This window comes from Pleurodeles waltl, chromosome 3_1, assembly GCF_031143425.1.
Source record: "Pleurodeles waltl isolate 20211129_DDA chromosome 3_1, aPleWal1.hap1.20221129, whole genome shotgun sequence".
Lineage (NCBI taxonomy): Eukaryota > Metazoa > Chordata > Amphibia > Caudata > Salamandridae > Pleurodeles > Pleurodeles waltl.
Genome location: NC_090440.1, coordinates 1655095863 through 1655123066, shown reverse-complemented (window position 1 = coordinate 1655123066; position 27204 = coordinate 1655095863). Strand labels below are relative to the sequence as shown.

Below are 27204 nucleotides of genomic sequence, written 5' to 3'. Positions count from 1 at the left end.
CTGTGCAACAATTTTCCTTTACAAAAGGTGAAAAATAATTGAAATGCAAAATAAATAAAAACTAGGCCTATACTAAAACTCCAGGACACTCACCACTATAAAATTTAAAAATCCAATTAAATACTGGTGCATGCCCAATCAAACACACAACACCCTTATACAAGTAATTGAATTTGTGTGATTCAAAAAAAAATAATCTTTAACTCCTGGAGACAGAGAGTGAGCCTTCCACCTTGAAATCCAAATGAAAAGTGACCAGGAGATGGACAAAGCACTGGGATGAGCAGGGGCGGCTCCTCCATTAGGTTGGAGGAGCATTGCTCCCCCCACCGGCATCAGCGGCAGCTGCAAACCTTTTCCCAAAATCGTTTTTTAGGAAAAAGGGGTGTGACGAGCAGTGAGGGGGAGTTCACATCACTCCCCCTCAAAGCGCATGTGTGTTTGTCTGGCTGTCTCGGGCGGGCCAAATACACATGTGCAGTGGGCTCTCTCCAGCCCAGCAACACAGTTGCCGGGCTGGAGAGATCCTGCAGAGGCTCCCAGTCTGTCTGGGAGCACCCTGGCTGGGCGCTCCCAGCCCCTCCTAATGCTGCTCTAAGCAGCGAAAGGATTGGTGTAGGGCAGGCTGGGAGCCTGTGCCTGCAGAGGAGCCGATGGAGCGGCGGTGGAGGTAAGTTGTTTTAAAAAATATATATTTTATTATTTTGAATTTAAACCCCCGCACCGCCCTTTCCCTTTTGCGTGCCGTGAGTCGCGACTGTGGAGGAGCCTGTTGGACAGGAGCAGGAAGTTGGAGTCTCTGATGCACTTCCTTCCTGTTTGACAAAAAAAAGCTCCTCAATCAGAAAAACAAATTGCATGATCAATTGGAGAAATCTCTTTTAGACTAGATTTAGTAGCTCTAGAAAATCTACTCCAGAAGTGATTTAACTCTCGCAAGCGGCACTGTTGTTTTCATCGTCCCCGCCCGAAGCAGCACACATGAATGTGAAGTCTCGTGCTTGCTAGCGGATGGGGAGTACCGTCGCAAACCCCACTCTCGTGAATGAACTCTGCTCTGCGTCGGAGTGTGGAATTTGGGAACACTGTGCTATTCTGCGTATTGCGAAGTGGCTGAATTTCGCAAACACTGCCGTTGGAGCCCATTTCTGTGCCCGGGCCTAATTGAGCCCTTTTACTCCTTTTGTCTCGGGCCCGACCTACTATGAGTCTTGTGCAACTGGACCATCCACCACTTCAGCACTTGACTCTTAGCTGGCGAACACAGACTCAAAATTCAAAATACATTCAGAAACCCTAATAAATGAATACCCATCCAGATACTCACTGTTATGAAAAAAATTGTATTTATATTTGGACGTAGAGTGGAATACGGACATACACAAACAAAATATATACAGAGCCCTCCCAAAGCTGACACTCTAGCATTGTCCTGGCAGGGTCCTGAGTCCCACTTCTCTGCCTACTGGCAGTGGTTATTTCCCATTTTTGATAAGTAACTTTCAGGTTCAGCCTCGCCACTGCTTAGTCATAGAAGTTCCACTATACCTTACTTGAAGTCAGTGTTCCAGTATAGCGCCATGGAACCAAACAAGTTCATCAGTTAGGGCTCCAGGTGCACTGATCACACCCGCTGCTCTTCATGTTCACAGGCCGTATATGGTGACAGCACTTCCTCTTGGCATACAGTGCACCAATGCAACAGCTGTAGCTTTTCACAGCGGCCCTCTCTGGAATACTGGTTCGATGGCTTGGATCCGCACATGGGCAGATGGGTCAACCGCTGCAGCAAGTTATACCTTCCAGTCAGCCCGTTGTGGCATATTGGATGGGCAACTTTTATCAGCACATGGGTGGATTTCCTGATTGGTGCCTTAGTAATTATATCTTCACTGCTGCCCCTTCTGGCATATGAAATTACTGACTGGTAACTGAACTGGCCAATAGGTGCGGTTACAGTTCTCCCACACTTTGCTTCAGGAATCCACTCACCAGGGCCACCCGCTGGACCTCGCTCCCAATGTGCATTCTTCTCTTCCTCCTTACAGGGTCCTCTGGTCTCGACAGGCAAATGCTGGTGCTTCAGGTTCTAGAGCAGGTGGGCTTGGTTTCCCTAGGTGATGTCCCCTCACCTAACTGGGAGACTGGCAAACCTTTATGCCTCGTCCTAATAACACAGGACAGACGTCTTGTTGAGCTTATCCACGTCAAAGGACCGCCATGGTTGACTGCTTGACAGTTTACATTTTGAGAGACTCAAGCTCCTCCTTTTATAAACAATTTCCAAACACTGATTTGATTTAGTGTCTCATGCCTTTTAGATCATGTTGTGGGGGATGCCTCCTTTGAAATTCCTGTCCTTTGCCCAGGAAGCAGTCTGTTACAGCAGAAGCGACTCTAACCTGGAAAGCCCCACAACACAGCTCATGGGAGTACCTCGTGGATAACACCTGAAAGACAGTTTCGCTGATATATGCCTAACAAAATATTACAACGTCCCCTAACGCTACTCTTTATGATTCAGTTATCAGCCCCATCTCCTTCCTGAGGTGTGCCCAGGCCCTACTGACCAGTGATCTTTTCAGAATCAAAGAGCCTCTTTGAAGTGCACAGGGGAGTCTGTTTTTTTTTTCTCTCCATTGTGTGCCCAACTCAGCTCTCGGGAATGTGGTAATCCAAAAACATGTCTGTATGGCTTCTTCTCATGTTTTCCTAAGACCTTGGGCTTCAGATATGGGACACACAAGCCTCCATGTATTGTACCACTCACAGGGACACAAACATCACAGTACACACAAGCAAACAAACATATGCTGCACAGTGCTACATGCTAATATGATGTAGGCAAAGGGTGTGTAAAGTGGAATTTTACACAAGTGGGCTGGTATGCCCGACTCCAGTGACACAGGTAAAAAGGCCTGTTCGTACTACTGATAATCATTATTTAAACTCAGTGTACTGTCTTCACTGCACTCATGCCACCTAACTCCTGGTAAGAGTAGTAGCCCTTTATCACTGCATGGGTAGTGCTTTGGGTAGTGCTTTGGGTACTTCTACTGGTCTAACAAGACCACAATCTGTGAAACAGGTCTAAGTCGTGGCACATACGCATCATGTGTGTTCATCTATGTCCAAAAATTAGCACCAGGGATCCAGATTTTGCTGTCACTGGGGCACTCAGGGCAGGGGTTCACGTCTGTCACCATGAGAGGGACCTTTCAAATCTCAGCTCACTCTGTTAGCTGATTTATGTACATTTTGAACAAAAAATTGTTTAAAAATTCCTGCAGTCTTCTGAGGAAGGGACAAACTAAATAGCTTTGCATGAAGGCTTTTTAAAACATATTCATATTGCTTGAAAAATTGTTAAGAGTCAAACAGTATTGTTGAAAGAAGGACTGTGTAAAGCAAAAGCTAATGATGCGGGCAGTGATTTAAATTATAAATGATACATAACATACATTTAACAAAAGTAAGTAATGAATTACACATTTTCTAAATAATAAAATGAACTGTAAGTAAAGCATTACAATGTGGAACAAGATATTTCTTGTAATCAGTTCTGCAACTCAGATTCAAGTAGGCCACTGCAGACTGCCGTGGAGACTTTGGAGCATGCTCCGTAAATAAGAGCCTGATGTATAAAGCTGCTTTGTGATCAAAAGCCTTGCGGTTCACAAAATTGTAAGGTTTTTGACCACAGCATAACTTTTCTTTATATACAAAAGGGTTTTTACAATTTGGCAAATTCTTTGGACATCATATGCCATAATTGAGGAGATTGTTATTTTTGAGTGCCATTGTTTGGATGGATAAGACATATTGGTGTTGCATTTGGAAATTGAGTACATTGGTTTAAGAACCATTACCCTAATGCATTCAATTTTCAGTAGACCTAGGCAGTTTTCTAGGGTCTAGACTTGATTTTGCTTGTTGTTGATCTTGAGTTGTGTAACGTCACTGCTAAAGGAACTAGTTGTTGGTTTTAAGTTAGAAAAGCAGATAGTTGCAGCAGAGCAATTGTACCGTATTGCAGAACTCCAGTGAGAGTTAGCTAGGAAGAGACTCTATTTAAATTAATAAGGGGCCACAAAGGAAGGGCATGAATCTGGGGGTTCGAGATTTCTGCCAGAAGTGATAGATTTTTTGCTGCACAGTGTCAAAAGCTGCTTTGAGTTCAGGAAGTACTTGATTGGCCTATAAAGTGTTTTAAGTTTCATACAGTAACTTTCACTGAAACAGTTATTAATTTTTGTTTCAATGCATAAAGAAGTTAATATGGGTTTTGGAGACAGTTCTTTGCAGACGTAACAGAAGAAAGGGAAAACCGCTGATAAACTTGTGTCCAGGGCCTGCATTCCATTTATCCCAGAAAACAGCCCTTGAAGGATCAGCTTTAAACAACTTATATATACCTAGATAGATTGCTTTTGTGGATACATGATATTCCCAGGTGTTAATAGACCAACTTGTAGTTGTTTATTTCTTGATCACCTTTTCATGACTGTCTAAATACCGTATGACTTACAGCCAGAATAGTATATTTGGAATATTTTGCTGTGAAAAGCCATTTTGTGTAACTTAAGCAGTATCCAGGTACAACACAGAGTGAAGTGGGGGGCTGCAACTGAACCACCAATTGCACTTAAAATGTAAATTATCAAAACCTGATTAATCTGCAAGGTTCTGAGGTCATTTAATAATGTATGTACTCTACGATAACACCTTTTATGTCTATTTTTGTTTTTTAGGTTAGAGCACAATGCACTTTATTTGAAACTGGGAAATCAAAGAACATGTTGTGGTCTTCAGGGTTTGGAATGAAGAACTTCTCATCACTTGGCATGACCCAGTCTCTCTTTCATGAAATGAGCAACCATTCCAATGGGACAGACAATAATCCATCCATGTCCATAAACAGACTTTTTCCAGCCCTGCTAGAGTGCTTTGGCATCATCCTTTGTGGCTACATAGCCGGAAGAGTCAACGTGATCACTGCCACACAGTCCAAAGGACTAGGGAATTATGTTTCCCGTTTTGCTCTCCCAGCTTTATTATTCCAAAAAATGGTGGTACTTGATTTTTCCAATGTTAATTGGTCATTTCTTTATAGCATTTTAATTGCCAAAGCATCTGTGTTTTTCATAGTATGTGGTCTGACACTGTTAGTTGCCAGTCCTGACAGCCGGTTCAGTAAAGCCGGTCTGTTCCCCATTTTTGCCACACAAAGTAATGATTTTGCACTGGGATTTCCTATAGGTAAGACCCTCTTCTCTATTTTCTTACCAATATTAACTATATCTGACATTGCCTTTAATGCTATGTAGTTGTGTATATGTTTTTGATATTTTAAAAGAAGAAACACACATATAACAGTACTGTTATAAAGGCTGCAGCCAAGTTATGTGTGCTCTTTATTTTTTACCGTTACAAAGTAAATTGGAATTTGTGACAACCACGTGAACTCTTGTTCGATTAATATCCTGACCAATTCCAAATACTCCTCGTTTAGAAGTTGTAAAGATGTAGCTCTCCTCCATATTTGATCATTATCGCCATAGAAAAATGTATCTGTCCTTTAGCTACCCCACATCCACATTGAAGTGTGGAGTGAAAGCTGTAGTGAACTTTATTCGTAGCTGCATGTGACTGGAACTTAATTAAACAACATTTGACATCATTTTGAGATTCCAAAGGTCAGGCTCACTTGCAAAGCTGCAGTGAAGCAGTTTGAATGAAAACTGGAACACGTTACAGATATCTGTATGGTTGAAGCAGTGTCGCAAAGAAATGATGGACATGTGATGTCCATAAGAGGACCCAGGTTGTTGCAAACTTGTCTACTCATTTTGTTTTATTTGTTATGGTACAAGTTACCTCATGTATGAGGCACTACTGTAACTGACTGCAACAAAGGACAAAGTGCAGTATTTTATTTCCCAAATAAGTCCCAACGCAACGATATATAAATGGATTGACGGTTCAGGCATATTTTTGTAGAATGAGAAAATCACATATTCACAATTACTGTGCTAAAGTATACTCCAAAGAAAAGGCGATGATACAAATATGCTTTTGTATTTAAGTAATCCTTACAGAGGTGAAATCAGTGAAACGTTAGTCAGTGGTGGATTCTGTAAACAATAGCAATAATAAAAAGAACTAGCGGTCCATTGACTACAAATTGTCACCTCTTATAATAGAGGAAGATATTGGATGATGGACGCAAGTGTCATTGCGGGTTAAATAGGCTAAATATCCACTACTGTTGTTCATTCATACCACCTTAAGGTAGATTGATAGCATCACCAAACCAAGAATTCAAGGTGTTTAATAAAATGATTCGAGGATAGCTGACCAAAACTGTTCAACTCAGAGAAAGCCAGCTTTATTAGGAATAAAGGGCCACATTTATGAACAAGCAGGTACAAAGATTGGGTGCAAATTGTGCACAGACTTTTTTGCGATTTGCTTTTCTTTTTGTATTGTGATCTCTATAGATATAGGTTGCATCTCAAAATGCCCATCCACGTGGGACAGTTGTAGAATGATCTTCATAATGAATACTAACTAGGTAGGTTGCTATTTGCAGGGTACTAATGCAGGGATGGTGACCTGTAAGATATTGCAGACCTCCATCCCTTTGTTCACATTCCCAAACAGGACACCTTTATCTTTAAAAAAAGTATTTATTATATGAACAAATAATCCTACTCTAAAACAAAGTATGGGAAGATATAGGGGGAGCAGGTAGTGATCTTCTGGAGCACTGCCTGCTCCTCCTGAGGCTTCCTGACACAATTCTTTAAGGGGAAAAATCTTTAACTTGCCCTCTGGAGGGAACCTACAACCAGTAAACTACAGTGCCTACGAAAAGACCAAAATAGGCAAAAGACCATGCTAACGTTCAACACCAGAACACTGTTACTCCTGTACTTCCAGTCTAGGCCCTAACTCTGAAACTTAAACTGAAATTTACCATTCCGGCCTGTGCACATAAACCCAAGGCCTGCTGCCACTGACTAGGTAGCTGTGTTGGTTTCAGTGAGCTGTAACAAACATGGAGAGCTAGGTAGCAGCCAGGGTGCCTCTTCCTGATCGTCTTCATGAGTGAGAAGTAACATGCAGTTAAAATATATCTAATCATTCGTAAGGCAAGATACCATATACATTGGAATCAGTTGGATTACATTTCCATCATTTGTTTCAATAGAAAGCACACTATACTTCATCATACAAGTCAAACGTCATGCTTTCTTCAACAATATAAACCTTTCTCCATTTTAAGGTGCTTAGGCAAGATATTAAGACTGTCTAAGGTCATTCTGGGATCTTGCAAGTATCTCGATCATATTGCATATACCTGGGAAACTCACTGTAGGCCGGTCAGCTTCCAAACACAATACAAACTCCCATCTCTGGCAGGCTGTGACTTAAAGGACAACGCACTTGAGCAAGGCAGGGTGTGGCAGTAGACTTCTCATAGCCTACCCCCAGCTGTCTGGGCCAAAGAGGGTGCTATTCTCTGGCTTCAGTACCATTGAGAGGATATTTCCTGAGCCCACCCAAGATAACTACTTTATGAAACCTTAGTACTTGGGGAAATGAGCAGAGTGCGGGCAAGTTCACTAACCTCCACGGTGTATTATTGTTGTAGAAGCATTGGCCGGGTGCTTTGGGGGATAGGTAGGGAAAGACAGAGTGCATGGGGTACATTGTTACTTTGTCCCTGGGCATACTGGCCAACTCTAAATATTAAAATTCTTCCTTCACCTTGACCTAAAATATAAAACATGATTATTTTTAACATTATTAATGACACATGCCTCGTGCTATATTTCTCTGTTACCCAGTTCCCTGTGCATCCTCTACTCCTGCTCCCAGGGCCCATTCCTTTCCATTCATGTTTCGTTATTCAACTTCTGTACTCTTCCTGTACTTTGAAAGAACCTTTAAATGGATTAGGCACTTTAATAAACAACCAGGCTGACCTAATGCCATTCTTCCATCTATACTGCATTTTTTAATTCTACTTCTCTCGTTCCCTTTGCTATTCTTTTCTGTCTCAGCACATTGAGATGACCTAAGGTTGATAAGTATTATTAAAAACCTGACATAATAATATGTTCCCTCCTTCCTTCTTATAAATACCACATTCCATCACTTTTTTCTGCTCTTATCTTTCTTTTCTTTTTTTCAATTGTATCTTTACCCTCAGTGACAGAAGTAGCATATAGGGTATGAAAACAACGTATAACTGACACCAACAGCACCTTATTGCCTCAGATAATACCCACACAGACTAAAATAGATTAATTCTTCCTCTCTCACACATTTGGCTTACCCATATTGGTTCGTCACCATCACATGCAGATGGACCTCACATATGGGCTAGGTTCTCCACCATCCCCAGCTCCGATTCCCTTATCGGCCACCTCCAAACCTGTTTTTTACATTTTCTCCCATTTTTCCATCTCTGCAGTTTCTCCACTCCCATCGTGGTTCTGTATTAACTAATATTCAAAGTGGTCATCTCTCTCTACAGATTGCTCTCTGCCCCCTCTACGTTTTCCACTCTCCATGACCCTGCCTCTCTCTCTCCCAGTGAACGAGTGAATGGGTTGTCTTCATTCAGTCTAGATGCTTTACTGAATATCACATATCCACCCACATCCAACACAGTAGACAGTCTGCCAGTGAGTTTTTATCTTGACACGAAATGAGTGAGAGTCTGGGGGAAGGAAGGCAGGGAAAACCTTTCATGCTGCAATGCAGATGTTTTGTGATAGTAGTTTTCTGCATGAGGCATGTGTCGCCTACAATTTGTAAAAAGAGACACAGGCACAACATTTGGGCAGGGAGAAGCTGACGCTTGTGGAAGGTCACTAGATTCCCTCCCAACCCCTTTTACCAAGCCCCATCTTTGAGTAATCCATAACTAAAGGGCGACAGTCTGCACACCTAGATACGAGTGGCCAAGGTTCTGTGCAGTTTGCCAAAACGATGCTTAATGCATCTATTAACATTATAATAAGAGCGCATTTTATCTGACTGGACAGCTGCCCAGGCACAAAGAACCTGCCAACAGAAGCCCTGCCCACCTTAGGACCTACTTTATGCGGGCTGCAGCAGGACCGTGCCAAAGGTGTGCCAAGGACAAGCCTGTCTGTGCCTGTCTGCCTGGCTCGCATCTAGCTCCATGATCCCTAACCCCCACCCCCGCAGGTATACCATCGCCAAGCTCTACACCCTCAACACCTGATGCTGCAATAAAGACTTCAACTGTGCCGACCCACAATCCATGGTAGGACCTTTCACCTGCATCCACCAAAACTTCACCAGAAGCACACACATCGACCACCAACCAGCCCCACCCATACCACCACAGACACCAACTGAACAAAAACAACAACTCGCTTTCGCCCTTCTCAACACACGCTCACTATGCAAAGACACCACAGAGATTTGAGGCATCATCTCCACCCTCACTGAAAACTGGCTTAACCCCACTTCCGGGATTGATTTTACCATAGCAACACCCGAAGGATACAAGATCACCCACCTCAACCGCGCCAGCAAGCCTGGCAGGTGGATCACCATCATACACAAGGAATCCATCCAGTGCACCACCATATCCAGTGCACCCAGGCATAGAACACCTCAACTTACTACTCTAAACAGACAGCAAAACCTTCATCAGAGGCACTTCTTAATTTTATCGCCGGCTTCATAGCACCCATCACCATAGACTTCAACAACTGCCTTTTCCTCTGTGACCACAACTTCCATCTCGACTACCACAGTGACATCAACACTATCAACCTCCTCAACAGCATGAACAACATTGGTCTCACCCAACTCGTCCACGAACCCACGCACACTGCAGGCTACATGCTAAACCCCATCTTCATCTCAACTGACCGCATCTGGTACAGCCACACCATGGAAGTCACCTGGACTGGCCACTCCATTGTTCACTTCAACATCACCAGCTCACGGACCTCTGCCCCCAATCTGCCTAATGTCCCCCACTGCAGCTGGACAAAGTCTCAACACATGTATCACCACCACCCACCCCATCTCCTCCAACAATATAGACCAGAACATCAGAAACGTCAATAACTGTGTCACCAACTGCGTCAACAGCATTGCTTCCATCGACAACAACACCCACAGAAGGTCCACAAAGGAGGCTTGCAGGTACATTGGAGACCTCAAAACTGCTAAATGACACTCGAAACAACTGGTAAGGAGATGTGCCACGAGCAAGGATGTGACTGACAAGACTGCCTTCAAGACAGACCTCAACCTCGAAGAAAGAGAATCAAAGAAAATGGCATTAGCCTGACGCATCGAATCAAACTCCAGTAACAACAAAGATCTCTTCAATATCATCATTGAATACTCTAAACCATGAGATGCAACAAACAACATTACCCCCTCGCAGGAGCTCTGCGACAACCTTGCAAACTTCTTCCACAACAAGATTGCCACCATCTACAGAAACTTCAACCCCCAGCCCAAGACTACCAACTTCTTCAAGCAACACAACAACCCCACTGCACCCAAAAACATTCTACTAACAGAATGGAGCTAGCTCGTCCCAAAGGACACCACCTACATCATGAACTTGGTCCACTCTGGGCGCCCATCCAACCCATGCCCTCACCACATCTTCATCCTTGGCGAAGCCAGAATCAGCCACATACTCACCACCTCGCTCAAAACATCAATTGCCATGGCCATCTTCCAGAGGACAGGAAACATGCAGACGTCAATGCCATACTAAAGAAACCATCTGCAGACCCCAGCAAACTCAACAACTGCTGACCGATCTATCTGCTCTCACTCCCGACCAAAGTATTAGAAAAAGCCATCAACCAACAACTTGCCTCACATTTTTAACGGAACCTCCTACTCAACTCCTGCCAATCTAGATTCTGCAGCAACCATAGCACTGAGACAGCCCTGATTGAACCTGCCTATGACATCTGAGCCCTACTTGACCAAGAAGAGACTGCGGCTCTGATCCCTCTAGACCTTTCAATAGCCTTCGATACTGTGTCCCACCACACACTCATAACAAGGTTACACAGCATGGGCATTCAAGGAGCCACTCTCAGATGGATTGCCTCTTTCCTCACCGGAAGAGCACAAAACGTCCTCCTTCCCCTTTCCCCTCTTCACCTCCGGACCCAGGGAAATAATCTGTGGAGTACCCTGAGGATCCTCCCTCAGCCCACCCTCTTCAACACTTATATGACACCTCTGGTCAGCATAGTCAAACTCCACAGATTAAACATCATATCCTACGCCTCCCACACACAATTCATCCTCTCCCTCTCCGAAGACACAACCAAGACCAACTTCCACAACTGTATGACAGACATCACCAACTGGATGAAGGACAACTGCCTGCAGCTCAACACGGACAAGACTGATCTTTGGAAACAGACGCTCCCCATGTGACACGTCCGGGTGGCCCCTCAGAACCTAGACCTACTCCTACTGATCACTCTAGGAGCCTAGGCATCATTCTGGACAGCAAGCTAACCATGATGACTCAGGTCATCTTAGTCTCTTCCTCCTGCTTCTTTATGTTCTGCATGCTTAATAAGATATTTAAATGGCTATACGAAAGCTCAAGATGCACTATTTCCGGTTAGGAAAAGTATATGAACCCTTCAACAAATTAGTGAGCTTTTGTTCTGGTGCTGTTTATTGGTGTAGTGTTGGTACTGTGTTAATATCCTTTCAGTGCATGTGTATTCTACAGTTTTCTATGCTCTAATGTTATGGACCCCGCAAATGTTCGCAGTTTTGTCACTTTAATCACTCTAATACAGATGTGTTTGTTTTGTCTGATATATTTGGATGGATAGGTTTTATTTTACCTCATGGCAACGTCTAGGTTCAGCTGTTTGCCTTTACAGCAGAACCACTGGACCTATTTTGGGTTATGATGTTAATTTGGTTAGGATAAAGATTTCTTCCAGAGATCTCCAAGTCATCCAAAACGATCTGACTATCGTTTGCTCTAGGAAGACTGCTACTTTTAATTTCTATGATAACTTTCTAAAACAAGAGTCTCCTGTTTAGCACAAATGTAAGTAGAGCAAATGGGGACTTGCCTCTTAATTTTTAATATGTAAAAGTCCTGCAAGGTGTGTATGCTGTTTTTGACTCTGGCATCATGCCTCACATGTCTGATATTCAGGATTCTTGCACTGATAATGACTTCCAAGTCGATGTTAAAGTATATATTACATGAAAGGAAGTATTCAGATCTCCAAAACCCTACAATTGCTCACCAATTTCTATGGCGCAAATCTGCTGCCCGGGATTGATTTGTCCTTTGTTCTGCAGCTGCATCTTCAGTCTCTCTTCTATGTTCTTATAACATAAAGCTACGGAATTGCATCCTAACAGCGTCTCCGTTCTAGGTCAATACAAGTTATCGAAAACATTGATACAGACTAGGCGCTGCATAGGCCACACACCAGAGATCTCCAGTGTTATAGCTTTTTCCTGTGTTCCACTCTGTTGAAGTGTTTAGGTGACTGTGCAGCATGATTTTGTTTTAAACAGTGCTTATGAATATATTCTCTTCCTGTTTGTACCATTCCACCTTTCTTATTTGCTTCAGACGAGCTTCCCTTTTAGTGGAGAAAATGAACAATAGTTTAATGATTTGTTAGCTGTTCTTAGGCTTAATTTTTTAAGCACTGCCACATTTAGAAACTGGCAGTGACTTAGAGAGGAATGATAAAAATGTCTATGTTACAAAATTAGACTTGCATTTTAATCCCAAGATGAACGTAGTCATGGTAAACCAGTACTTTAGTGTAATGTGCACAATTAAATCACAGTTTGCAGGATACTGGCAATTACGTAAAATTATGCTCCATAATTGGATAAAGAGATTGTAAGAACAATGCCTGCTACCTTGCCACAATTCTCAGAGTGTAAATGTGACTAAAAGGTTGTACAGGTTTACAATAAGTAATCCATGTGGCTAAGAGGAGTGGATACACAGAAGTCTGTCAAGAACTTGATGAATGCTATAACACAAGGCCTTGGAATAGGAAGTCATATGCATACTGTATAAGCAAAGGGAGTTGCTGATAAAGAATACATAGTCAATGGGAAAAATGTTGGTTGCATAATGAATGAGTAAACATCAAGTATGTATATGTGTATAGTATTGATGTAGAGGTATGTAATGAAAATATACACAAATTTAGTATACTCATGGGAACCATCTTTAGGCGCTGTTCACCTTAATACCTGAAAGTGTAGCCAGTCACTGAAAAATGTTATCCAATATGCTGTTCTGACTTTTTGGGGTAACATTTTCCTCAGACTGAACTGTTGTAGTACTTCAGGTGACAGTAGACATCATTTACACATTTCAAAGGCCAGTCCAGGGCTCAAGTGATATGCATTTTGTGAGAGGCGATGGCATTCTAATGGATACTTCTAGCTCCAGATCCATCACCTTCATAATATTCTCCAGGTGTCAGTCTAGATCCAGACATTTTTCACATTAATACTTCAGAGCACTGGTAGGTGGGGCTTTGCGGCTCGGCACAAGAAGTGATGGTGTGGAACAGCATGTAAGTGCCAGCCTACAGTACCAGCATTGGTTTTGTTTTCCAGTGCCTTTGAACGCAGATTCAGAGCTCTACTCCCACTTCTGTCTGCCTTCTGACGACTTCTAAAAATAAGAATCCAGTGTGCAATGGACGATATCTTAAAACTACAGTTTTCAAACTATGCTGCAACTGCAGTATGTATTTGTCAGTCATGGTTCCACGTGAGGTATGCCTTTGGTGTTTGTTTTTAGGAAAGTCTTGAAGTCATACAGTGACTGCGTCTATGCACCCAAGGGCAAACTGGGACTGCTAAGCGAAGCTGTACGTTGCCCCCTTACAGAAAATCACGGTCTTTTCATGAGTATTGATCTCATTCCAAGTGCAGGGTGTGGTCCCGCTCCTACAAGTAATCAACTTTGTGGTCAAAGGCATCTGTTAAGTTCAAGTCTAAAAACAAGAAAATGTTAGAAATGGGGTCTCTAGTTGGCAGTCAGTTGCACCCTATCCAAGTAGGGACCCTCACTCTAGTCAGGATAAGGGAGCTAACCAGCACAGATAACCCTTGCTCACCCCCTTGGTAGCTTGGCATGAGCAGTCAGGCCTATGTCAGAAGCAATGTGTAAAGCATTTGCACATAACACACAGTAATACAGTGAAAACACTACAAAGGGACACCACAACAGTTTTAGAAAAATAGCCAAAATTAATTTGTGTAAAACAAGACCAAAACGAGGAAAATCCAAATTACAATAATAAAGTTATGAATTTTGCAAGAATTAACTTAAAATACAGTTCCTTGAAGTTGATAGCTCCACCTGGGGCTATCACGACGTCATGAACAACAAATCCAACAGTTCTGGCCGGCCGCGGCATCACAGGCCAGCTACGGTGTCAGGAAGACCCATGAACAGTACCTTGGAAATGCAGGGCTTTGTGATCCTTAATGAGATCCGGAGTGCGGCGTCGCAGGTGTTGGATCCGGAGGCCGGTGCGGGGTCACAAGCATGCAGATCGAACTCCGGGCTGACGACGAAGTCAGGAGCGCTGGCGTTGATGGCGTCGGGCCTGCGGTGCGAAGTGGGATGATTTGATGTGTGGTGCCCACAGGTCACGGTACAGGCAGCAGCTTGGTGATGGCATTCTGTGAAGTGGTGCGGTGCGACGTGCAGTGTCTCCAAGTCACGGTGCAGGCAGCGTTGTTGTATTTGCTGGAGCGCTGTTGTTGGTAGGCCAAAAGCAGCGGTACGATGCGGGGCGGGCTCCGTGCGGCGCACATGGGTCACAGTGCAGACAGGGGCGTCTATTGACGATGCTGAAGTTGAGGGCGCTGGCATTGGTGGACCGGGGCTGCAGTGTGGGACGGGACAGTGCTTTGTGTACCCCCTGAGTGGTGTCGAGAGGCCACGGTGCAGGCGTCGGTGTTAGTGTGGAGAGGTGTCATTGGGTATGCCAAGGCTGCGGTGTGAGGAAGGCGATGCAGAGTGCGGGGCCTACAGGTCACGGTGTAAGCAGCAGCTCAGTGATGGTGTCAATTGGTGTCATCAGTGAGACCAGGGTTGCAGTGTGTCGTGGGGCACGGCTCTGTGTGTTATCAGGTCACGGTGCAGACAGCAGCGTCGTTGACTGCGTTGCAGTGGTTTTTCTTCTGTTGCAGCACAAAACACACAGTTCTCAGTGCTTTAGGCAGATGAAACTGAAGTCTTTGATATCCCTGAGACTTCCAACAGGAGGCAAACTCTACTCCAAGCCCTTGCAGAAACTTCACAAGCAGAATACACAACATAATTCAGTCTTTGCCCTCTTTAAGGCAGAAGCAGCAACTGCAGGCCAACCCAGCACAGCACACACAGCAAAGGGGCAGTACTCCTCCTCCAGCTATTCAGCTCTTCTCCTTGGTAGAGTTTACTCTTGATCCAGAAGTGTTCTAAAAGTCTGGGGGTTTTGGTTCACTACTTATATTCATTTCTGCCTTTGAAGTAGGCAAACTTCAAAGGAAAGTTTCTGTTGTTGACAAGATCCTGCCTTGCCCAGGCCTGGCCTCAGACACACACCAGGGGGTTGGAGACCATATTGTGTGAGGATAGGCACAGCCCTTTCAGGTGTAAGTGTCAGCTCCTTCCTCCCCACCCTAACCCAAGAGACTCATCAGGATATGCATGCTAGACCCCAGCTCGCTTTGTGTCACTGTCTAGAGGAACTTCACAACAGCCCAACTGTCAGTCTGACCTGGAGTACACAAGCAGTCGGTGGCACAGAATGGTTTAAGCAAGAAGTTGCCCACTTTCTAAAAGTGGCAGTTTCAAACTGACAGTCTAAAAACCAACTTTATCAAAAGGTGTATTTTTAAATTGTGAGTTCAGAGACCCCAAGCTCCATATCTCTATCTGTTCCCAATGGGAAAATACACCTAAAAGAGATTCAAAGGCGGTCCCCATGTTAACCTATGGGAGAGATAGGCCTTGCAAAAGTGTAAACTGAATTTGGCAGTATTTCGCTGTCAGGACATTTCAGACACATCAGTACATGTCCTACCTTTAACATACACTGCACCCTGCCTTTGGGGATACCTTGGGCCTACCTTAGGGGTGCCTTACAGGTAGTAAAAGGGAAGGTTTTGGCCTGGAATTGGCAGTACAAGACTTCACACACAGACACTGCAGTGGCAGGTCTGAGACATGCTTACAGGGCTACTCATGTGGGTGGTACAATCAGTGCTGCAGGCCCACTAGTAGCATTTGATTTACAGGCCCTGGGCACACACAGTGCACTTTACTAGGGACTTATTAGTAAACCAGATATGCCAATCATGGATAAACCAATTACCAATACAATTTACATAGGGAGCACTTGCCCTTCAGCACTAATCTGCAGGGGTAAAGTGCACAGAGACAATAAACCAGCAAAAACAACCCAGAAAAAATAGGAGGAAGAAGGTGAAAACCTTGGGGATAACCATGCAAAAAGGGCCATTTCCAACAGAAAACATAAAAAACTAGGTGGGACTCTATTGCATCATCTGCTATCTCTCTAAAGAGAAGGCATGAGGGTATCTAGTTGTCAGCCATTCTCTTTCTGAATTTCCAGTTGCAGTGCCAATTCCACATTGATCCCAATGCAATCTGAACTCCTAGGGTGATCAATCATGCTGCAGCAGATTATGGCCTTTAAGGAGGCCGTGCTGCTTATATTTGGCACTCTTCTGGCTCCCTTTGGTGTGCCTTTGAGCCCCAACGATCTGCAGGGTCCATCAGTAAGACTACTGCTGGTGGATCTGTTTTCCGTACCGTTTGGTGCCCTTGGAGCTGTCATAGGCCTCATACAGACTTTGGTGCATACTTACACTCCAGCGCCACAACCTGCTTCAGTCCTTCCTTTTGTGATACCGGCGGTGCCAGAACAGGATTCAGGGCTGACTCCGATGTCCAGCCCTGAATTTGCTTTAACATGACCCGACCGAGATTGCATTCCAAACTTCTTACAGCACAACCAGTCTTTTGATCAACCGAGTCTGATTCTGTACTCCCTCGGGTGCCTGGTGACCCTGATTCCCTCATTAATAATCCTGCTCTGGAGGGTCTGGTTGTGCAGGCTTCCTCTAGCAAGGTAAACCCCAGTATATTTTGTATGACATTCGATACCTCTCCCCTCCACCGGATATGGAGTTTAATAGGATTGAGGCATTCAGTAAAGACATGTTTCCTTCAGCTAGCCTGTCGTTAAGATCAGGCCAATACCATTTGTTTATTGGACCAGTATACATTTGCACTCTGGGATATAGCCAGCAAGATGTTGCAGGGTGTTGCAGAAGACCTTAGGGCCTTATGAGCTCATATAATTTAAGACGGTCAAGACTCAGCCCAATACTTAATTCATGCTGTCCTTGATATTGCAGAGTCTCTGGAGATGTACAGGCCTCTCTTATGGATATGCTTTTTGATGGCTGACACCTGTTTTGGTGAAAAAGCTGATTCTGTTTTGGGATGTTTCAAGGAAAATAGGGCTGTGGCATGCTTTCTTTATCTTTAGGCCCCCAGATCGTTTCCTCACTGGATTATGAAATTCCAAGACTACCAAAGGGGGTTGACATGAAGGCAATGGCAGTCTCTCTAGTGCCTCTTCCTGCTGTGAATTGTTTCTGGAGTACTTTCATGCTATCCAATGTAATCCTGGAGTTGCTTCAACAAAGAAAGTTTCTCTGACGTTCACCTAGACTGCGCTTGACAGGTTACATTCCAGTGAACTTTGAATGTGGCTCAAGTTCAGGACCTACTAATAGCGGTCAACAACCTGATGCTCCAAGTTCAGCGTTTAACTGCTGCAGACCTGGCCTTGTGTCAATCCTTGGCATTCTTGCAACAAGGGTCTTTACATCCTCCTTTGGCCAGATTGGCAGAACAAATATTTGATGGACGTCCTTGAACATTAAAATTTTCTGGATACCTGCCCGAGTTCTTAACATTCAAACCCCACATTTAAGCCTGTGATAGGTTAAAGGCAGGGTTTATTGTGATTAGTACTGTTATAAATGCCCTGCCGTGGGCAATACCGTTGGGCTCTAAAGCTAGTCCTCTCCTGTGAGTTCAATAAGATGTTTGATCTGCAAGACCAGAAGTATTCTGCTCAGGGGATATTAGAAAGGCTCCTGGGATTTCCACTTCTACATTTCCAAATTCAGGGCTCTTGTTAGGGAAGATGATTTCCCAGATTCTTCCCTGTCTATGTTTTGCCTTTCTCCTGCACACACATCGCTTGCTCTGTGCCTGCAAAATTTCTTAGAAATAAAAAAAAAAACTTAAAACTGGTGTTGAGCCTTCCCATTGCTTACCTTTACTTACCATCTGTTGTCTCCAACGCCACTCTTATTTTCTTGCTTCTGATTGGGCAGCACCTCTAGCTTCTGCTTTCACTCGGGTTCTTCCAGTCTTCCAGGGAGCTTAGAAAGAGCAGAGTTTCTTGTCTGTGGCCAGTGTGGTTTCACTGGCTGCAGCTTTGCAGAGATTTATTTTTTATTTTTACACTAGCACTCTATAAGAGCTCATATGTTTTCAGGCCCTCTCTACCCCACTCCAAACCCCATCCTTATTGCTTGCCCTATTCCTCCCACGCCTGCCTGCTTCATTGCTGCTTGTCCCTGTCCCGTCTGCATCGCCCTCCTATAATATATTTTTGTTTGGTCTGTGTTGACATATTTTTCGTCACTACTTACATTCCGGTATTAATACAAAACATTGCCGTCTAGTGCCCACAATGATAATCACGTAGTGCATAGTAGGACCTTGCTGAAAATTGTGCTTTTTTGTTTTTTTAATAACACAATCAGCTCTACAGAAGGTAGGTAAAGCATTTTCATCCCCCGGGATAATGTGGCTGACTTGTTCACTTGCTGCACAGACTTTAAAGGTAGATTGAATGGGACAGTGGATTTATTACTTCAAGGTTTGATGGTAGCAGTCATAATAGTGGAGCAGAGGCTAGGAGGGTGGTTGCAGTAACCTGCACTCAGAAAAACCCCTATCATATCCAGACCTGCCAAATGCAACAAAAAGTGCACCATGTTGAGAAGGGAGTAGGGCCTTGGAGTGGTCGGGGGCCTCGTGCCAAGAAGTACATAAGAGCAGCAGCTGGTCCTCTGTTAGGGCAGCTCGGGCCAGCCAAACACACATGCGCAGTAGGCTCTCTCCAGCCCAGCAACACAGTTGCCGGACTGGAGAGAGCAGGCACAGGCTCCCAGTCTATCTGGGAGAGCCCTGGCTGGGCACTCCCAGCCAATCCTGACACTGCTCTGAGCAGCGTCAGGATTGGCCGCAGGGCATGCTGGGAGCCTGTGCTTGCCTGCAGCAGAGAGGATGGAGGAGCAGAGCGGCGGTGTGCAGGTAAGTTTTTAAAAATATATATATTTTAATTAAATGTTACCCCCTCCCAACCCCGTGCGGCGCTCCCGGCCTGCCCCACTTAGGGGCAGCGAGCCGCAACTGCATAAAAGGCACTTTTGTCCCCCCCTCCCTTCAAACCCTCCCCTTCCCCCCACCCCAAAAAAAAGCTGGCTGGTGCCAATGTCCTGGGATGTTTATACCCCTTAAAGGATATCGCCTGTTCAAAGCCTTCGAAAGTAGCTGAAACTCCACTGTTTGCAGTGTTTTTCAGCTTGTTTTCCTTACTACCATGTGATACCAGCTCCTCACCGGTTGACCGTGTGAAGGGAGCTGATATCGTGTATCACACAGTGGCACTGTGTGAGTTGGTAGATCTGCATATCTTGAGAAGTTAAATATATTATTTACATTTTCAGTGCTTCTACTGAGCAAGACCTGCAATCTTGTCACAAGACTAGGCTGTTCTATTAATTAACACAACATCAGCATAGTGTTGCGGTGCTGCAGTCCATCTAAAGTGGCAATGTATTTAGTTTACGCAATTCTGAGCAGAGCTACTATAGTTAACTTACCCTGAAATATATATCGAAATCCATCCCTTTTGATAAATGTTATTGCTGCAGATTCAACACTCAATTGGAGTGACTTTTATTTCAGCCTTCACATGAACACTCGTGCCACTCCATGTCAGTCCCTCCATTGAGTACTAATCCCCTTGTTCTGAGATGGGTTGTGTTAATATCCTAGTAATCCCTCCAGGGGGAAATACTAACAGTGTATGATTGTACAGATGGGAAATTAGATTGGGCTGTTGCATGACGGAATGATGGTATGATATGTGCATAAAAGCCTTCCTGTTGACTCTCAAATGTGAATTAAGAGAGGGATCACATTAAAGTGAATAGAGAATAAATATTTCCCTTGCATGATATAGGTTTTTGATGAGGGTGACACCATTGAAGTGCTTGGAGGCACTTTGTTTATCAGGGGACCGACAAAGCCAATAGATCTTACATAGGTGAAACCTATTGGCTGTGCAAATAGTTTTTACTGTACTACAAAAAGGGCTGAAAGACCAGTTAAAGGGAAAACTTGCTAAAGTTGCTTGACCAGCATCCTTACAAGACTGCATGCAACGTGCCATTCAAAATGAAGAGTGAAGAATGGAGCCTCTGTTTGAACCTGTGTTTAAACCAATAATCAAACCTTTGAAACAGAAGAGGAACCAGTGCAAATTGGATTTACTAGAAGCCCTTTGACTGAGGAAAAAAGGTTAAGTAGAAGGAAGATAGATCTGTGTCTGTTTTACGATAGGTAGGGATACCTAAATTCTTGTCCTACTCAGTCATGTATCCCTTATAAGGATTAGGAAAACTGAAATACTAGTCCCTAGTGCAAAATTTAGAGATGGATATAAAAGAAATAACCCTACCTCAGTCATTAAATTCTTTCACATTTGTCCTTCTTCATGTTGAATTACAGATTCAGACTGGTCTATATTGTGAAGCGTCTGATGTTTACATGCACATTCAGTGGGGTTTAGAATCTGGTGAGAAAGAAAAAGATTCCTGTGTAGACGAAGCTGTTGATGGTACCCTAGTAGCCTCTTAGTTAGTAACCGAGGAAACAGAAGGAGTGGTGAGTCATATTGCTGCTCACTATTGAAATATTACCCTTGATCTCCTTTTTATCTGTTCATTATCCAGTTGTTCTGGGTATCAGTTGGTTAAGATAGCATAACCCATGTACCAAGTGATCTGCAAGAACTTTATTTCTTGGATATGAATAATATGTTAATTATTTGTTCTTCAAGTCAACCTCCTGCTGTTAGAACTTTAGAAAGGTTGTGGGCATCAGGTGGTTAAAATAGCATAACCCATCTATCAAGTGATCTGCCAGGGCTTCATTTCTTGGATTTAAATATTATCTTGATTATTGCTATCCAATTCAACCTTCAACTGTTAGAACTTTAGAAACATTGCAGGACCATTCCATGCATTCAGTTTCTCAACTTTTATTAAAGAAGCCTACTAAGAGTAGGTAGGTGTGTTTCAGAAACTTACACTAAGTATTTGCTACCACATCGACCTTTTGCTTGTGCGCTCAGTCTTGTTCATCAGGCCCTTTTTACTTTTGTTCAAGTTTTTTCATTGTGTCCCTTGGAGAGAAAAGCTCTTAAGGAATGCATTGATGTCAGTCTAGAGACTGGCTTAATTGTTCCATCCAAATCTCCAGCTGGGGCGTCATTATTTTTTGTGCTTAAGAAGGATTCATCTGAATTTCGACAAACCCCTGATTATTATAGATATAGATGCCTCAATCAAAGCTATAAAGGATCACCAACCCTTGCCTCTAATTTCTGACATTGCATGCCATTTCATTTGGATAAAGGTCAGTGCTGAGAGGAAGACTGCCTATAGAACATCTTTCAGACATTATGAATACCATGTAATGTCATTCAACCTTTGTAGTGCACCAGCAGTTTTCCAGCCATTCTTGAATGCTATTTTGGCTGATCTGGTGGTTAATTTGAATAATATTCTTGTGTTTTCAAGGACCCAAAAGACAATTTAGTACATATGAAAGAAGTCTTACAATCAAAAAGAGCCAACGTGATAACCAGCAAAACCTGAAAAGTGCCTATTCAAAAAGGATCCCCCTGAATTTTTGAGTTATGTCCTTTCGTTGGCAGGAATTCTATAGATTGAGGCAAGATTAAGGCAGTTCTAGATTGGCCAATTCCCACTTCAGTAAAAGAAACGCACAGCTTCTTGGGTCTGGCCAATCACTACTGAAAATTAAATTTGAAAAATGTCATAGATAATTTTGCCAATACTGATCTCCTTAAGAAAGGCAAGATTTTTCACTGGAATCATCAAGCCACTGTAGCCTTTAGCACGCTAAATGATGAATTTGTACATGCAGCTTTCTGCAACAACCTAATGTGTCCAGGCCCTTACCCTGGTAACCGATGCCTCGGATTGAACAATAGGAGCTGTTTTGTTTCCAGCGTGTCAATGTGGAATGTAACATCTGGTCACATGTTTCTTGCAGAAATTCACTCCTGCCAACTTAACTATTCTGTGTGGGATAAAGAACTACTGCAGTCAAGTCAGCCTTCGTCAAATGGAGACACTTTCTTCTCACAGTCTAATTCTAAGTGGCAGTTCATTCTGATCATCAACATTTCTAAGTGTTCCAAAAGGTTGTGTGACTGAATAGCCAGCAAGCTAGTAGGGGAATTTTTCCAGCAAGATCATTCCACCCCATCATTTTACCTTAACCTTGACCTCGTCATTCTTAGATTTAATCCATCATAATACAGGGAAGGTTCAACATTAACTTTTTAAAATGGGATTTCCCCAATGGTTTATTCTTCTTTCATGAAAAATTTAATTATTTGTTCCAGCAAAGAAACTCCAAAGACTAGTTTGACAACTGTGTCATGCTTCTTTGATTTCAGGACATAAGGGCTGATGGCTGTCACTCCATCAAGATGCTGCAGATTGTTAGCTCTTGCAAAATCTGTGCCCAGAATAAATTTGAAACTCAAAAGAAGGCAGGCTTATTGATTACACCCACAAAATCTTGAGAAATAATTTCTAGAGATGTTATTTTAGATCTAGCTTTGAAAGATCCACAAGGATTATTGTTTGCAATAGAGTTATACTGGAAGATGACACACTTTTCTGCTCTTGCCAAAATTCCATAAGAAATGACAAGAACATTTTGTTTTGACATTTTAAGACTACGTGGGTTACCAGTTATGATTATCACTGATCGCAGTCTGCAGTATTTTTCTAAATTTTGGAAATCACCCTGCAGTAAGTTGGACATCCAAAGAGCCTTTGTTTCTGATGTCCACTCCCAAAGTGATGGTCAGATGGAGAGATTGCATTGAATTCTTGAGGAATTTGTTTAGATGCTACAGCTTAGTCTCCCAAGATAAATAGAAAACTCTACTTTCTGATGCCATGTCTACAGTGTTCTCCATTTTTTTGGCCTGACTGGCTTCCATCCTAAACCTGATCTCAAAATCTTGGAACTTGAAGACTCATTTTGGTTTTGAACTTGTTGGAGAAATTGAATCAAATCAGAGCGATCCTAATACAACATGTACAGGCCTTTAAGTTGAAACAGAGTACTCACATCAATTGACAGAGGCGACCAGCTCTCTCCTCTAAAATAGGAGCTAAAGTTTAGCTCTCGTCTGCCAATTTACCTCTTTCAGTTCACAAATCTAAGTTTTACCTTAGATTTTATTCTCCTTTTTAATCTGTATAATTATCATCTCACTTACTGTTAGGCCTTTTAGACTATGAAGTATGTGATTCTCTATACTTTAAGGAAAAACTACAAATCCTTATTGATTGAAAAGGGTACCTTACTTGTGATCATTCCTGGAAAGCAGCGCAATTGGTCCTTGCTCCTTCTTTAATCAAATATTTCATCTCTAAATTGCACTATTAACCTGCAACTCCTAGAAGGGTGCAGAGTGCAAGGAATTTTTCCTTACCTCGCTGCCCTCGTGCCTGTGGTAATAAAACAAGACGGCTGATCTGGTGACTGCATGCCACCTCTCTATTGGTCTGCATTTATTGGTGTTTAGACAAGCCTGCCTCTGCATTCCTCGGCCTTATGGACTTCTCCCTGGTGTGCATGACTCTCCGTCTTGGCGATACTCACGCAATGGATTCTGGGGTGAGTGGCATCTTAATAATATTGCATGTGTAGGGAATCTGCTTAATTAGACTTGCAGTCAATGTTGCAGGCCCTGGATGGATATTTGTCTTACATGTGCCAAAATCTAGAAACCATTTTAAGGTATTTTGTTTTATTTATGTTTTCAGTTGGCAGTCATTGTTCCTTCTTTGCATTTTGCCACTAGGTTCCCAAACCAATATGGAGATAAATTATTTCATGTTTACTTCTAGGTTCACTTTCTGCTCAAATACTGTACAAAGGATCCAGAGTGGGCTCAGTTGTACTTTGTGCCGGGGTTGCTAGTCTGGAATTCTTAATCTTCCTTTTGTTCCTGTCATTTCTCATTATCTGCTACTCACCTTATTGAATTGCCTAGGTGATGGAAATGTTTGTTGCGGACCCCAGTTTTTGCCTTCTTGCTGAGAATTGTTTCTGGAGTAATTTCAGAATGTTCAGTGTTCAGTGCAAGCATGAAGTATGGAGTTGCCTCTGGAGATAAAAAAGCCTTTTCTATAGACAAAGAACGTTCTTTAGCCCTTGCCCAGAAGCCCAGCTCTTAACACTCTCTCTACTAAAGAAAGTGTAAAAGTTCTCCCAAGAAATTGACTTCAGAACTGTTGTTAATTCCTTCGCACTCCAGTGTCTAGATGGTGGCAGTGTCCTACTCCACTGCCTCCTAGACTCCACGCTGGCTTCCTCTTACAGACATCCTCAGGAAAGCATGACTGATGTAGTATTTGTTCCTGCAACTATCAAGTTAGAAGTAGGCTGTCGTTTACATCTTCCAGGGAAAGACAATTAATACTGGAAAGACATTACAGGTTAGAAGGTACAATATGCATTTCAGTGATTTCAAAGGATGAATGTTTAGAAATGTAAAATGCAAATAGTGAGTTACAATTATGCTGCTGTCTAATTAGTAGCTGGTCAGGAACGAATTGGGGTTCTTCTGTATGTCTGTGTGGTAAAAAGGCCAATCAGAGCTTTAGAAACTTTTGTCTAATGAGAAGAGCCAAAGTAGTTACTTTAAGGGGAATGATAAAAAGGTCGATCTCTCTCGCTCAAGGGTGTCACTTTGGTATAATTAAGACCGAACAGCACTTGTGTCCTTTCTTAGATAAGGAACTGAAGACGTTAGCGAGGGATTGTGTGTTGTGCACAAACAGTGATACTTTAATGGTTTCGTACTCCTTTAATGTGTGGTGAAATAGTCATGTTTCATGGGAAAAGGTGAAATCGAATGTGATTTGTCAGTCTTTTATCATACCGACACCAAAGTACTTTATTGTACTGAGGGATCACCTGCTTACAAGGCTGAGGCAATAACATTTGAAGTAGTTAGTCAAAGAGACTTTTGTAAGGTAAGAGTTTCTTTAATGTTATTTTCACTGACAATGGGGTTGAACTCGCTTCTACTGAACTTAAAGAATTTATGAAAGGCACATTAACGTCTCCCCCCCTAACCCCAGCCCTAAAAATAAAAATTGTTTCATTTAAAACTTTTAAAGTTTACAAATAGTACAGAAGGCAGATCTATTTGTGGAAGTGGATTGTGGATGTGAAAGACATTAGATTTAAAATGAGAATGTCACATTCCAAAAAAGTTTGAAACTGCCTACAACATTTTGTTTTATTTTTAAAGACACTCTCTCAATTGCATCATGGTGCTAGGACAAAGAGACCAAGCTGTGAAACAGACACAAGGAGTTAGGAAAAGAGCACATTTATTAGCTCCCTGCAAAACAAAACCAGGTTCAAGGTGCTAAGGAAAGATTAAAATGTGAGGAAATCTCACCACCACAGACATCAGTAGAGAGCGTTGTAGAACTACATGTAGTTAAAGAGAAGTACAGGCCCCAGCTGCAAGGACAGGTAAAAGAGCCTTGCCATGGGAAACCCACAGGCTACTGGTCATTCTTTGGAGCAGGTCTGCCTGAAAATGGACATTGAGAACAAGCCTGAATCAATTGAGGGCTATGCCTTGTAGACCCATATATGCCAAACGGTCAATGAGAATGGTCTGATCGGCCATGTTGAATGCTGAGGCCAGCTTGAGAGTTGGGCAACCAGTAGGAAAAAATAGTAACTCTAGGTCTGCTGACATTGTGATACTTGGCTACTTAAATACAGTCAGGTCATTCAGTTAGGTCACGGTACACCATTTTTTGATATTCAATTGAAGGAGTTGCCCAGGTTTGTCCATTTTGACCGACAGGTTTTATGATTATGATATAGCTTAATAACTTCCAGGCCAGGCAATTACCCAGCCTTAGTCCCTGAATTGATAATGTAGGCCCTCATTATAACAATGGCGGTAAAAACCGCCTACCGCCGCAGTGCCAGCCGCCAAAGTACCAACACTGCGGCTGCCATCCGTCCGCCATAATATGATCTCTGCTGGACTTCTTCCACAAGAAGAGTGGAAATCTGGCAGTGATCATACTGGTGGGCGGTGGTATGCTGGCGCTGCTACCACCAGCACCGCCACACCAGTTGAATGCTGCCAGCTGTAAAATGACCTGTGATTCGGCCTGGCGGGACTCTGCTGGCTGTAGCAGCGCCCCTTCCCATTCCCTGCCAGAAGACCTCCTCGACCAAGGTGAGATGGGCTTCTGACAGGGGAGTGGGGTGGGGGTGTTGTGTGTGTGCATGAGTGTGTGAGTGTGTGTGTGAATGCTTCTGTATGTGTTGTGGTGTTTGCGTGGTTGTATGCATGTGAGTAAATACTTGTAAGATTGGTGAAGTGAGTACGTGTCTGCATGTCAGTGTGATTGTTGTAAGAATGAGTGTTAGCATGTCTGGAAGTATGCCTGTATGAATGTGTGTATGCCAGTGTGTGAATGAATGCGTCTATGCCGGTGTGAGTGATTGGGTGTATGCGTGGTGAATGTCTGCGGTGTGTGCTTGTATGGGGGGTGGAGGGTGAGTGTCAGGATCGGAGGGGGTGGGGGGAAGTTAGGATGGAGAGCGGTGTGGGGTGTCAGGTGTGTGTTGGGGGTTGGGGAAGCTGCCTACCGGTGACAGGAAAGGAA

The 27204-nt window shown here is 43.3% G+C and overlaps 1 protein-coding gene across 4 annotated transcripts in view; it reads left to right on the top strand.

Moving 5' to 3' along the window:
* Window positions 1-27204, top strand: part of GPR155 (G protein-coupled receptor 155) — a 363043-nt gene that overhangs the window by 80377 nt on the left and 255462 nt on the right. For all 4 annotated transcript variants that reach the window (XM_069225375.1, XM_069225377.1, XM_069225374.1 and 1 more), the window contains exon 2: window positions 4752-5259. In XM_069225375.1, the coding sequence (XP_069081476.1) occupies window positions 4797-5259 (463 nt within the window). In that variant the 5' untranslated portion in view covers window positions 4752-4796. The remainder of the gene's footprint in view (window positions 1-4751; window positions 5260-27204) is intronic.